The following is a 15,049-nucleotide window of genomic DNA, read 5'->3' on the forward strand; positions in this document are numbered from 1 at the left end:
ACTTGCACCGAGAATGGCGACAGATAACGCTTCAACAAATCAGACGTCTAACTGGCAGGATGCGGCGCAGGGTTGCAGCAGTCATCCAGGCAAATGGTGGATATACCCGATATTGACTTTTCGATGACTAATTATCAATGTGTGGGTCATGATTGACATTTTGTAATGTGATTTGACAATTCAATAACGTTTTTGAGCTTTCACTGACAATACTTATTAAAGATAATTTTAAGCGTGAAAACTGTCCATATTTTGTTATTTTACGGTGATAATCTTGTTTTCTTGTGCCCAATAATGCATAATTTCATTTGATAAACACGTTTAGATTGAATGATAATTTATAATCAGTCACAAGAACGTCGAATCTGAATCACTTGAAAAAAACACGGGGGTGCTTAACTTTTTTCCAGGTGTATATATATGGGATTTACAGTTGTTTGTACATTATATTTTGTTGCAAACATATTCAAATTTGGTAATATATGGCTTTTCTTTTTACAGTAGTTGATACATTGTATCTAGGTCATCATTTAGCATTGTTCACATGGCTCATGTAGCACAACAAACAATTGACATTGGGGCTGGATTTTGTTTTCTGACCATGGGTTTCCTTTATACAGCAATCCACTTACAAGGCAGTCATGGATCTTGGCTTCCATCATTGGTGCTATGACAGGACCCAAGTGTACTCTGGTGTCATCCTATCTCCAATTCTCACCATAGAGGGACCCCTTGTTCTAGTCTCAGTGATTAGATCCTAATTGATGAAGATTCTTTATGGTCCACTATCCCAGTGGCTGAGAACTGGTAAGTGGCAAGGGTCTCCTGTGTTCCACTCAATGGAGGAGGTGAATTTATGTAGGGAAGACCTGGAGGATGTGCCTTGATACCCATCAGTATCTTTGTCTGGAAAGGTCTTTTATTGGAGACAGTGCAAGAGGTGACCATGAAACCCTATATTTAAAAGTTGACAAGTACTAGCCCGAGCAGTAGGCAGAAACACTATTCTGGTGCTGACTTTTTCCATGATAGTCCATGGAATGTGTATGGTCTGGATTAAATATCTGATATAGGTAGATAGAGAAGTACCATGAGGAAACCTCAAGTGGCCTTGTGGTACACCCCATCTCATAGTGGGCACATGTAGAGCTAAGACAGAAGGTATGAGCACTTTCTGTTATCCTGGCATGATGCAGAATTTTGGTTAAGTATACCTTGGGAGGCAACCCTAGTTACTCATGGGATCCTATATTAAATAAGTGGTAAGTAGAGAAATTAATTATGCTCACCTGTTTAAAGATGAAAAATGTATGGAAGTCTAAACTCCTGTGGAGATGAGACAGTCAGATAGAGCATATAGTTGGTGACAAAGAGGTGAGTGGTAGTCCACATGCCAGCCTTGAGAAGAGACATTATCCATCCCCAAAGAGGTATAGACTGGATAGATGATCAGGCAGATCCATCTTGAAGGGTGGAAGGAGAAACAAACCAGGAATAGGAGAGGATCCAAAGAATGAAAAGGACAGTGATTGGAACCCCTAAAAAAGTAAGAGAATGACCCAGACAGAATACTGAAATCTGTCTGTTGCCAAATGAGCATAGAGAAGTGATATAGTAAGAATGGGTATAAGAGAAAGGTGTAACCACCTAATCATATTATGGAAGGCTAGAGAAGAGAGAACTGACCAAGATAAAGGAAAAAGTGCAGTTTAAGAGGGTTTGAGAGAAAACCATGACATAAACATCTGAATGACTGCAACTGCATGCAAGTAAGAGAACATGTGTCCAGGAAGAGATGATACATTGAATAAATTGTTAAGAGGTTTTAAAGGTTTTTGGGTAAGAGTGTGGAAAAACCATGGTGAGATTCCATTCAGGCAAAGAGGAGGACAGTGGGGTTTATGGACAAGGAAGGAACATAAGAGGGTAGAAAGGATGGTAAAGAAATTATCCTGTGGTATTGGGATAAGTGGAAGGTGGTAGAAACACTGCCCAAAAGCTCATGATGGAAGAGTCAGACAAGCAGCTATAGAACACACGTAAAGTATGAGGGAATATATTATAAAGCAAGGTGATCAGAGGAGAAATTGTGAAGGAGAGACCAATAGTGATAAGTACATCATATACTGTAGTTCTTGGAAGAGGAAGAAGGTCAACCAGGGTGGGACAGTAGGAAGGTACACAATAGGATGGTAAGGCTGAAAAGCAATGGATTAGACAAATCTTATGCATGAAAATGAAGGAATGACATTCTCTGATGAAAAAGTGATGTGGGAAGTTGGGTCAGACAAGATGGTATGTAAGGAAGGGGAAGGGGGCTTGGACAAGAGAGGATGTATTATGGAAATAAGTGTTGTGATTGCCAGTGAGGGGCCACCTGTAGGATCCTGCAAGGGGTGTTCCGAATCAAAGTAATGATCAGAGGAAGGAGACAGAGGGGGGGACAGGCCTACTGAAAAAGATAGCACCAGACCTAACTGAGGGCATAAACAGCCAAGGATGAGGCACAGGAGACCAGAGAGCAAGAGAGAGGAAGATTGATTTTAAGGGATGTGGCAAAAGCAGTTATTTGGGTAGTAAGTTGATGGTAAAGCAATAGAGGACATGTAAGTAGAGGAACCTTTTTTTGTCAAGAAAGACAGCCTGTGACAACTGGAACATGGGCAGTTATGAAATTCAGCCCAAGAGAATGGGCACAAAGAAGAAGATCAAAAGTCAGGAAACAAGGTGACCTGGAGTATATGTCCTCTTGGTGGTTGACATGAGACAAGACAGTGGATCTGACCAAATGGATCAGATCTATTTGACCCATAAAGAAGGGAAAGAATTGGGGAATGCTTAATGGACAACAAGTAGATGGAAGGTGTGATAAATAGAAAATGTCTCATGAGGGACCAAGAGCTCAAAGTAAGACTGTCACTTGGAGATGCACCCCATCTTGAGAGAGAAGCATCCATAAATAGGTGAAGATCGAAATTGGGAGGAGGTAAGTAAACACCAGAGGTGATGGTACAAAGGTCTAGCCACCAAGCAAGATTTCCAAAAGAGAAGGAGGGAGGTGGAACCCTGAAAGGTTCCATTTGTTGAGCAACATCCACTGTAGGAGATACATATGTGTGTAGCCAAATGGATGGAGGAGCTCCACAGGAGCCATGGCCCCCAAATGAGAATGTACCTCAAATACAGAAAATAAATGTGAGGTGCAAAACATGGTAACTAGACATTAAAGACATATGGAAGAAGGTTAGGCACAGCTGAGACAAGTTGAAGAGAATTACCAGGGGAATGAGAACTAGGGTCAGGATGAGGAAATTTGATGAGCCACTCTAAATAATCAAAGTCCTGATGAGGAAGGGAAGAGAATTTGATAGCTTTATGCATGAGATCAGGTGAAGAGAAGCCTATCATCAAGCTAAAATAGATTGCAGACCCAGAATGTGAAGAAGTCTATTTTGGCCTTCATAATGCAAAGGAGAATGCAGGGGACAGATGCTATACCAAACTGAAAAGCACAGAGCTGGAAATGTGATACAGGTTGAGTTTAATAAACTCAGTCGAATTGAAATTTGAAAAAATCACAAATCTCAGCAAACTCAAAAGCACATCAGTGCACTGCAGTTCTGTAGTGCACTGATGATCATTAGAGGTTTATTTAAATATCCATACAAACATGATTTCATATAGTGCCCTCCTTCTGTAGATGACATGTGGCCTGTAGAGACTGACAGTAGAGGAGGTGAGCATGGATACTTATTACAAGTGCCTTTCTCTCACTGCTGATTTTGACTTGTTGAGTCTGATGGAACAGGAAGTGAGTACATAAGGTATGGGATGGATGAGCCCCAAACTCACTACACATATTGGCTGCTTGACAGTTTGTGTGTGAGTTCTCAGATGGCCAGTATACCTATTCCTTCCCTTCTTGCAACACAAGGGTGAAGAGTATACCCTGGATGAGATGAGATGCAGTCTCCCACAGGTGTGTCCTTGCCATCAGGTGTTGCACGTAATAAACTTCTTTCAGATGCTTTCTGAAGGGAGCTCATCTAGGTACTTTTTATACTGGTCCCTCCACCATCTCAACATGGGATTCATGCTATCTGTGTGTGAGGTGAGTATTCGTTTCAGAAGTTAACATTTTTCATAATGGAAAATGTATTTCCAATGGGTGCTCACTTCCACACATATTCCTACCCATCATCTCCCCTTTTCTGATGCACATCTATTTGTTACCATGTCAAAGAATGAGGATTCATGAGTGAGAATGTGGAGGGAGTCATTGTGTATGGAGATGTGTCACACTGCTATTGGTGGAAGGTTCTGCTGTATGATGATGACATCACGCAGTGGCACAAATTCACGTTTTCATGTGAGAATAGGTGAGAGTTTTCACGGGCTGGTGGCTTGCACATCTCTTTCTGTGTGAGGAGGGGAGTACCTGTAAGAAGTACATTTTATGATAAGAAAATGTTAATTTACTAAATGTCATTTGACTAAAGATTTGTATGTGAGTTTCTATGTCAATGTTAGTAATACTTTTTCAGCATACAGTTTTCAGATTGAACTTTAATAACCTTAAGAACCTCCTAAATGAATATCAAAGTTTTTTCATTAAGACAATACTTTGTGTTATTTTATCTACCCTAATATGATAAGGGCTCAGTCCATTTGATGAACCTTGGAACTGTCACAAAAAAGTACAAAATAAATATAAATTACTTTTTTTTTTCTTGAATGACTGCAGATTATAACAGAAAATTAAAATTACTTATTCTAAACAGTCTCAGGCTTGTCACAGTTTACAGCTGTTTTTTATTTAATTTTCTTGTTTTATTGGTCTTTGAACCATATCTAGCTACTAAATCAATATAATGAGGTAGAAGTCAACTGGTGAACACAAAGCTCAAGTTATGAAATTGAATTACATAATGTATGATCATGCTTCTCCCATGGATAAAGTTTTTATTTAAGTTTTTCATTTATTTTTTCTTATCTAACCTAATAAGTTTCTATTTTTTCATTTTTATTACTTTTATAACAAGAAATAGAAATTTTATTTAAAAAAACCAAGAAATTTAGTTCTTTTGTGCGAGTTTTGTACTTTTTTGCAGTCAAAGACTAAGTATCGAAAAAAGTTAATTGAATTTGTATTTATTTTCAAATATCCAATTGAGAACAAAAAATAACTTACACAAAGCATATAATGTGCTATGACTATTTAAATGTAACTGGCTTTTTAACTAAGCTATAAGTGCATTAAAATTATTCCCTTAGCTGGTCAAGCTGAACTCTATGATAGCAGTTTTGAATCTATATGGGAATAATTCAAAAGCTGTTGGGAGAACAAGCTAGAATTTTACATCAATCAGTAAATTAAAATCTTTCTGTTGGTTATAAATGATGTAATAATGAATGTCAAGGAGAAGTGTTGAAATTTTTTGAAAGACAGTATGTCATAAAAGGGCATTGCATGTGGATTGGACTTTTTGGTTTATATCTAAGTAAAACAAGATGATTTGGGGCTATAAAGTTTGATAATATATATTAGCAGTATCTATAAGTTTTCAAATTGCATTTAAAATCAAGAACTCAAATACTGGTGAAAAGATTATCTAAAATGTGCATTTCAGAGTGAACAAGTGTCGCGTGATACAGAAAAGTAAAGATTGAGAATTTATTTAAATATATTCTTCTGAAATTAAGAAAGTAAAACTCAAAAATATTAAAATTTGATATATTAACGATGTTTTCAGGACAGATTTATTGGCATTCATTGATAATAAAATAGTTTAAATTTTGAATGTAAATCTGTAGAAAGGTTGTAATGTGCACTTTTACCTACCTGTTATCAGTGTCAATATTTAAACCTTTTAGTATTGTGTATTTTCCTGTCTATTTGTTGTTCAACTGTGATTAAAGTGTGATTAATATTATAACCTAAGAACCTTTTAGAATTATGTCAATTTTCCAATCTGTTTGTTATTCAACAATATTCAGGCTTTATTCAGTGTTTATTAAATTCTAAGTTAGTAGGTGAAAATGGAAACATTAGGAGTTTACTCTGGAAATTAATACAGAACTTGAAGATATGTAGTAGCTGAAAGACCATGAATAGGCTTATAGCAGACTCAGACCTCTGGTTTTACTAGTTTCAAGCTTTCACATCTATATCAATTGATAAAAGTTACACTTCACTATCTTGATCTGATTTGCACTTATTTGGTTGCAGTGTTACACAACTAACTTTAAAAATTTAGTGCATATCCTACTATCATTGTAAAAAAAAAAACATTATAGCAGCTAGCATGGAAAAGTTAATTGGTGTTGTTAACATAATAATATTATATTATCTGAATAGATGTTCAAGTTTTGGCCTAACATGGCTAAGTGGTTATTGGCACTTGACTTGCTATATATGGGTTGCTGAAACAAAACATGCTGCAGAACTTACTTGCTGCCCTTTCAGCTGTGTGGTCACTACAATGTGACAGCCAATCCCACTATTCATTAATAAAGAATAACCTAAGAGTTGGTGGTAGGTGTTGCTGGTTGATGCCTTTTCTGTGGTGATCAGTTCAAAATCAGGGACAATGGCAGGTAGCCTTAGTAAACAAATGTTCTAGCTTTCTTCTTATTCATTCCGTAATAGTTTTCAAATTTTGTAAAATAAAGTAATAAATATGATTTTTTTTTTAAATCAATTTACATTAATCTAATTTTTATGTTGTTTTATTTTAGATTTAGGCTATTTTGAATAATATTCAAAATACTAGGTCTATACTTTGGCTGAGTACTTATTTGCCTAATAAATTGAATGAGTTTTGATTATTTATTTCCCTTGGTTAGTTATAATGTGCTTGAGTGACTGCATAATAGGGTGGCCCTTATGCAAGGGATTAAAATCAAAAGTAGTAATTTCTTTTGGAACACCCAATACGTTTATGAGGTTTAAATAGAAACTAAAGTAGGCAAAAGATTAAAGGAATCAAAGCAACTTAAGGGGTCACTACTGGCCATTGAAGTGTCTTCTTATGTGATGCTGTGCAATGTACATCACACATACAATAAGCTACCAAAACAAAAAGCTGCATATGTGATGGAAATCTCTCAGAAACATTTGAGGAAATGGCATTTCCCATAGGTAAGATAACTTTCATCATATTTCATTCCAAGAATAAATCTAGTGGATGAGATTGTTTGAAATTTGACAAGAACTTTCCTAAAAGTATGTAGTTTCAGAAAAAAAAAATAAAAATTCTACTATTAATACTAAACATTTGTTATTTAATGTAGTTATTTGCACTTGAACTCTGAATAGTTCACCTGCAAAGTGATTTTCATGTTAATTATAAAAATACTATTTTTTATCTTACAGTTTTTACATTTCACTTGAATAATTTCTAGAACCTTCTAAATGAGTGTCAAAAGTTTTTAAGGTAAATGTTTATATTTTATTTTCCATTTTCTCTGCCATATCACTAACTCTAGCTAGTATCTTCAATGTATAGTGCAATGAAATGTTTAAAATTAAGAAATGGAAATATGTTCTTACCTTTTGTCTCTTCATTGAACAATCTTAAAATATCTTCTTTGAGTTGTATGAGTAATTTCAAGTCTGTACCTTTTCATAGGTTTTTTTAGTTTAATGGTTTATTTTCTTTTCCAAGTCTTTATTACTTATATCTACATTCTTCAATGGGTGATATAACATTATGATCGGCAGAGAGTCTGCTTTAGCCTATGGCATAATGTTTGATCTTGTCTCTTTGTATAATGTATGACCAGCGAAGCGACAAATAGAAAAAACTTAAAAAATCATTAAACCTTTCAAATATGAATATTAAACCACAAATAATACATAATTAACTAATATGGGTGTGGCTTGTCTTAAATAGAGGAAATTTTACAACTGTTTTCTCTTCACTACTCTGTACTTTGAATGTTAAAAATAATAGCTTAATCAATTGTAATTGAAACTACTTTAGACACATCACCAGCATAATCTCCTTCTGTGTAGAGATACAACAAACTGATGTGAAGTCAAAGAGTTTAGCTAAGCCCTGTTTATTTTGGTATATTTTGATACGAAGAGAGATTAATATGTAGAAAATAGACTGTTTTCTGCACAGCATAGTTACAAGGTAAAAATTAAACCAAAATTAAACATCCTGCTTAATCTAGTGTGGAGAATGGGGAGGGGGGTATGTTGGTACAGATAAACAATTATGCAAATAGATGCTAGTAGTCCTACCATACCATTTGTGTAATAAAGTGATAAATGCTTGCTGTTTAACCAAAACAGGTCATTACTGTATCCCAGATGCAATTATTTTTGTGTTTCTTCACTATATCTGTATATTTATAGAATTTACAGAAATATGCAATATATGTATATAACTATTTGTATAAGGAAAAAAATTGCAATTTCTCAGTGTTTTTTTGTTTCAAAAACTGATATGATAATGATTGAAAGCTATTTAAAAATGTTTTAATACATAATATTATCTGAATTTAGCACCCCTAGTTTACAACTATGTTGATGTGGGCCTTAAGTATTCTATCTGTAACTACATAGTTACTAAAACGTTTTGTAACAAATCATGTGAAATGAATAATTGTTGCAATATTTATTAGGCAGATGAGTATTTGGCCAAAGTAAAAATCTGGTATATTTCAATATTCTTCTTGTAGAATAAACTTAAAATCAAACAAGCAAAACTAGAATAAATTTACTTCAATAGTTATAACTTTATTTTACAAAGTTTGCAAACCATTAGAGAATGAATAAGAATAAAAGTAGAAAGTGTATTCAGATATAGTGTTGTTGCATTAACAAGTAATAACATTTAACTTCTCTACACTAGTTGCAGTAATGTTTTATTTATACAATAATACGATACCAGTTAACTTTTGAAAAGTTAGCTGTGTAACAGTTTTTCACTGTAACCAAACTTTTTACAGGAAAGATGTCCACTATAATAATATAGTATTTTAGGTTAATCAGTATTGACCATATAGCCCTAATGTAATGTAAAGAAGTCAAAATTAAGTAACGTTATGCTATAATCCAGCAGTTTTGAAGTGTACGTCTTTATTTTTTGTAATGTGATTGACACGGAAAAAAAAGCAGTTAATAACAAGCATTTCATGTACTGCTTGAATTTTCACTTATTTGAAACATCAAAAATACAGAAAAAATTTTTTCCACAAGTATTCTAACTTTTAGGCAATAAAAAATCAGCTTTTTAACAAGAGCTGCAGATGCCCTAAACAATAATAACTTTGTTAAAAAAAATCTATAACAGTCTGTAGAGATTGTTGAGTATCTGGTAAAAGACAAGAGATGAAAATTTACCATGGCGACATTTACTTGTTCATATTGTTGTATTAGAATTAATTAGTTATTGGCTGAGGCCTTAACTGAATTGCTGTAAACTCTAGCTGTGTTGATTTCAAAAAACCTAAAAAAAAAAAAAAACGTTTGTTGTAAGTAATAGCCCAGTCAAATAAAAACTGACATATAATATTTCTTTTTGATACTATACAAAAGTGTATGGATGTCTGATTATTTTCATTTATTTCTGAAAAATATTGAGAGAGTTCATCCTCCCCTAAAACTGCGCCTATTTATAAAACAATAAATCATGCAGCTACTAATTTCTGGTGAGGGTAATTCAATTTCTCTCAACCTTCTCCCTTAGATCCAAACCTGCTTATACAATATTTAAAGAACACAGTTATTAATTTCTCCTCTCCTAAATCATTGTCTTTTTTTCAATAAATAGTTATTAATTTCTGAAAAAAAAGAAATGAACAGAGAGAGTCCAGATTTCCTGGACTCATCTCCTAGATGTGCCCCTGCTTATACAACAGTAAAGATATGGTTATAAATTACTGGAAAAAAAAAAGATGAAGAGATAGGACCCAGACTTCCTCTTCTAGATCTGCTTTTGTATTCAACATTAAATGATACATTTACCCAATTAGAAATTAGAAACACAACACAATGTAAAAAAAACCAGTAAATTTATACTTTATTTAACACTCAAGTAGCCAGGGAGTTTGTGATGGGTACTGTCAACCAGTCGTCTTTCCTGTAGTCAGCAGTTCAAAATTTGTGACAATGGCAAATAGTCTTAATAGCTTTATAATAACAGAGACAGGGTGGGCAAGTTTAGTGGCATTGAGAATCGAACCTGAGACCCTCACATCAAGAGACACCCCTTTTTCCTTGTGCTTAAAAGCAAACAGACATAATGGAAATATTTTGTTTACTTATGAAGTTTAAATAACTTAAAACACCATATATGCTGAAACCCTAATATGATTTAGTTGATTATTTCCATAACAATCAATTTAATAGTAATTTCGATTAATAAATTTGTTTATGAGACACTAATCAGTGTAGTGGCTTCTTGTAGGTAATTAATTAATTTGCTCAGCTTTAATACCCCTCATACTAGTATTAGGATTATGAAGTAACTAACTGTGATCATTGCACAAGTTTTTCTTAACATTTCATTTAAAACTGGGACTTTGGTGAGGCTATATGTATGAACATTTTGTTGTATATCTCATGAATGCCATTTTTTCCCTAACTCCATTTCATCAATATATGGTCTGTAGAGGTAGATAATGTGTCCTATATGTATTTCAAACATGACTGTTATGGTAATTCTTTTTCCTGTGTATAGTGTTGCTACACTGTGAATCATGTTGTGTGAGTGTGTGTGTATCTCAATTATGTTCTGAATACTGTTTTGTATGCCTCAATTATTCTACTGTAAGTAGTTGTTATGTGTGTCTTATTTTCTGCTCTGTGAATAGTGTTGTGTAGTCTCAGTTGTTGAACTGATTAGTGTTGTGAAGTTGTAGTTGTTACATCTTGAATAGTGTTGTGTGTCTGTCTCAGCTGTTACAGTTGAGTAGTGTTGTATAGTCTCTCTTTTTGCACAGTGATTAGCAATGTGTTGTTTTAGTTGTTACTCTGTGATTAGTACTTTATATTCTCATTTTTCACACTGTGATTAATGTTTTGTGTCACAGTTGTTACATTTTGGTTAGAGTTGTTAGTCTCAGTTGTTAGTGTAAATAGTGTCTGTCATAATTGTTACTCTATGAATAGTATTTTGTGTGTGTATTGGTTGTTTTTCTGTGAACTTTTTTATGTGTACCTCAGTTGTTACACTGTGAGTGGTATTAGGCTGTGCTTCAGTTGTTACTCTGTTGTCTGAATATCAATTTGTTACAATTTCAAGAGTGTGGTGTAAGCTTCTATTGTTACACTGTAGTGTTGTGTGACTTCATCTTTTATACTGTTATTACTGTTGTGGACCCCAGTTGTTACACTATTGGAAGTGTTATGTGTGCTTTAGTTGTAATGCTGCGAGTAGTATTTATTATTTTTTTAGTTTTATCACTGTTATTAGTTTCTGTTTCAATTATTTCACTGTGAATAGTGTTGTGATCTCACTTGTCACAATGTTATAAGTGTTGTGTGTCCATCTCACTTCTTACTCTGAGAATATTTCTTGTGTTCCTCAGATGTTGAACTGTGAGGAGTGTTGTGAGTTAGCTGCCAATTTTTCTCTGTAATTATGGTTGTATGGTCTCAGTTATTAGTTGTGTGTAGTGTTGTGTTGTGCCTCAGATGTTACTCTCTCACAAGTGTCGTCTGAATATCATTTGCTACAATGTGAGTAATGCTGTATGTGCCTTAAGTGTTACACTAGTTAGTGTTTTGTGCCTCAGTTGTTGCACTATGAGTAGTATTGTGTGGTCAGTTGTTACACTGTGATTTGTGTTATATGCCATAGTTGTTGCAGTATGAGTACTAATGTGTATATATATCAGTCTGCTTCAGTTGTTAAACTGTGATTTGTGTTATGTGCAATAGTTGTTGCAGTATGAGTACCAATGTGTATATATCAGTTTTCACAGTGTAAATAGTGAGTCTGCTTCAGTTGTTACACTGTGAATTCTGTTATATGTGGGTCGCTGCACTGTGAATGTGTTCTGTGGTTTCGGTTGTATCACTGTAACTTTTGTAGTGTGCCTCAGTTGTTACACTGTGAGTATTGTTGTGTGTTGTGCCTCAATTTTTACACTGTAATTAGTGTTGTGAGCCTACACAGCTATACAATGAGTACTCGTGTGCCTCATTTGTAGCACTGTGAGTAGTGCTGTGTGGTTTTAGTTGTTACAGTGTAGTTAGTATTATGTCTCAGTTGTGACACTGTGATTAGTCTTGTATGTGTGCCCTAATTGTTACACTATGAGTACTGTTGTTTATGTGCTTCAGTTTTTACTCTGTGAGTAGTGTTGTGTGGTCTTAGTTGTCACACTAATTGTTGTTGTGTGTTAATAGTACATTCATGAATAAGACCAACCAACAGATAGGAAGGTGACTGAAATATAATTGAGAACTACATTTACAAGTAAAAGGGTTTTAAAATGTATGAAGGCTGGGTATATAGTAGTTAAGCAGCCTCTTCAAGTTTGTAGCTTTAAAAGACAAACTGACAGAGGAAATATATTTCAGAAGCTGTAGGATAAAAAATTAGTTTAAACAAAAAGACAACAAAACCTGAACTTGTGTTAGTTTTTATGAAGTTTGAAAATAGCTTTATTTAAATAGAGCTAGTAATGAACAAACATGTGAAGTTGTTAAAAAAAAAAAGATTGTGTATCTGCAAAATGTCACAAGTATACTTGTTGGTTGGGGCTAAACCTTTCATCAGATGAACTAATTTTAAGTTGTTTGTAAATGTCTATTTACAGTTCAAACTCTGTAAACTTGGGTATTTGCAGTTCAAAGAAATTCAGCTGTAGATTGGTTTTCAATGTTATAAAGTCTCAAATGACCTTAATTACAGTGTAAGAATCATTAATGGTAAAACTGACAGAAATTTTTTGTTACCTTTCAAAAGGAAACAAATTGATCTATCAGAGTTTTGAGCTTTTTTTTTCAAACTACACTGTCAGAGGCTATCAATTTTTTTTTCTGTTTTATGTTAGTTGACTGTGACTGATAAAACTCAAAACCTTCGAAGACTTCAAGCTCAGCGAAATGAGCTTAATGCTAAAGGTAAGCTGTTTATGTCATTATTAATATAGACAATTCGTGATTATGGTACCATTATTCTGTGTTAAATGGTACAAAGCAAATAAAAATGATTTTTACTGTTTTAGAAAGCAGACATTTTCAAATGTAATATGCTGTATATTCCGCAGTTTCTCAAATAGTATATTTATAAAAAACTTTCATTTGAACTGTGATATTGTGTTACCTTTATTGTATGCCATTTCTAACAGAATTCAGGTTAATACATATTAATTATTCATTCTGGATATAAACTTTTGATCTTTACCCAAGGTTGTTCAGCCTAGTACCCTGAACATTTAGAAAAATAAAGAGGTATAATAGTGACTTTCTTTAGCTGATGACGATAAGAAATTACCATAATTTGTAAGTATGTGAAATAACTGAAATACATCATTTGTCAACATGTATTAAACTACACACAAAAGAGTTTTCTGTTTGTACTCAATTAGAATATCTCAATAGATGGAACAGAAGAAAAATGTATTCCATTTCTCCCATGGTGGTGTGGAATGGGATATCATACATTATTGAATAAAATAGTACTTCTTACCTCTTCCCAAGCTTTTAGCTTTACCCAAATTGTACTGCCCTCTATATGTGCAAATTTGTGCTTGTCACTAGCCTTGATATTCCCACCTTCTCTTGCATGTTTTCACATGAGGCAGCTGCATGATAGCATGCAAATGAGCATGCGACAACCCTCCACCAATAGGAATACGACACAACTCCTAGCACAGCTGACTCTCTCTATGCAGCTTAACCTAATTTCACTTTTAGAATGAGCAACAGAAAAGGAAAGACACTGGAAGTGGGGAGGAAGGGTGAGAGAAGGAAAGACTATCAGAAATCATTTTCAGTGTAGGAAGATGTTAACTTCCAATATGATATCTTACTTCCTTTCACAGAATAGTTAGAATTATACACTGAGCCAGTAGTGGGACTGAAGTAACAGTACATAGAAGAGGCCCCTTCAGAAACCATCCAAAGGAAGCCCATAGGATGTGTGAATAATAAGTATGTAAGACACACCCATTGGAGATGGTACCACTTCTGAGCCAGGTATATTTGCCACCCATGAAATTGAATTGTGTCACAATAAGGGTGTCATCATATAGGGATCCCTGGTTTAGAGTGGCTATGGTATGATGGAGTGTAAAGGGGAGTTAAACCAACACTAGTAAAACAATGATAGGAATATCCAGCCCATGGTAGGAAGAGGGTCTTCCACCGTTCCCCTCAAACACGGAAACTGGAAAGGAAGAAGATCATCTGTTCCAAGGACCCAAATCATTATGTGTGCAAGTCCAAAACAACCAACACCAGCACCCCATCAACCAACATTTGGGTGGTGGTTGGAAGGAGGGTGCCCAACTGGAGTAGTGGACTGTATTTTGGCAGAAATCGTTCATTCCATAGCCAGGCAGCATCTGAAATAGTACATCAGGTCTGAGATAGGAGGGGTGTCTATACACCATCTACCTGCAGAACACCATTGCCCTACTCTCAACTGAATGGAATTGAGCACACTCGGAAGGAAGCCTGCTTGGTTCACCACACCAGTGGCTAGGTGCTGGTAAGTGATAAGGACTCCTGTACTCCACTGGAGTCCACTGCTATTAATTTTTGTTTATGCTGCTAATTGCACTCTTTTCTATCATGCACCAGCAGAAACATTCTCTTCCACTTTCAATGCAGTTTATCTCAGTTTTGTTTTCTTTCCAAATTCGTTTATTTTATTTTTTTCATTTTTCAATCATCACCAGTGCTCCTTATAATTTTTTACTGGAAGGAGTAATCACTTCCAGAATTTTATCAGCAGGAGTAATTTTAATTTTTTTTACAAAGTAACTTAACTGATTATGAATTATTTTACCATTTACAAAAGGTGAAATTTGGCACAGTATTAATTTGGTAAATTAAATCTCCAGATGTAGTCATAATAAG

At 34.6% G+C, this 15,049-nt stretch overlaps 1 protein-coding gene across 1 annotated transcript in view; it reads left to right on the top strand.

Moving 5' to 3' along the window:
* Window positions 1-15,049, top strand: part of LOC106465511 (26S proteasome regulatory subunit 8) — a 74,603-nt gene that overhangs the window by 21,044 nt on the left and 38,510 nt on the right. The window contains exon 3 of the mRNA XM_013925737.2: window positions 13,018-13,087. Coding sequence (XP_013781191.1) covers window positions 13,018-13,087 — 70 coding nt within the window. The remainder of the gene's footprint in view (window positions 1-13,017; window positions 13,088-15,049) is intronic.

This window comes from Limulus polyphemus, unplaced genomic scaffold (genome assembly GCF_000517525.1).
Source record: "Limulus polyphemus unplaced genomic scaffold, Limulus_polyphemus-2.1.2 Scaffold1968, whole genome shotgun sequence".
Classification (NCBI taxonomy): domain Eukaryota; kingdom Metazoa; phylum Arthropoda; class Merostomata; order Xiphosura; family Limulidae; genus Limulus; species Limulus polyphemus.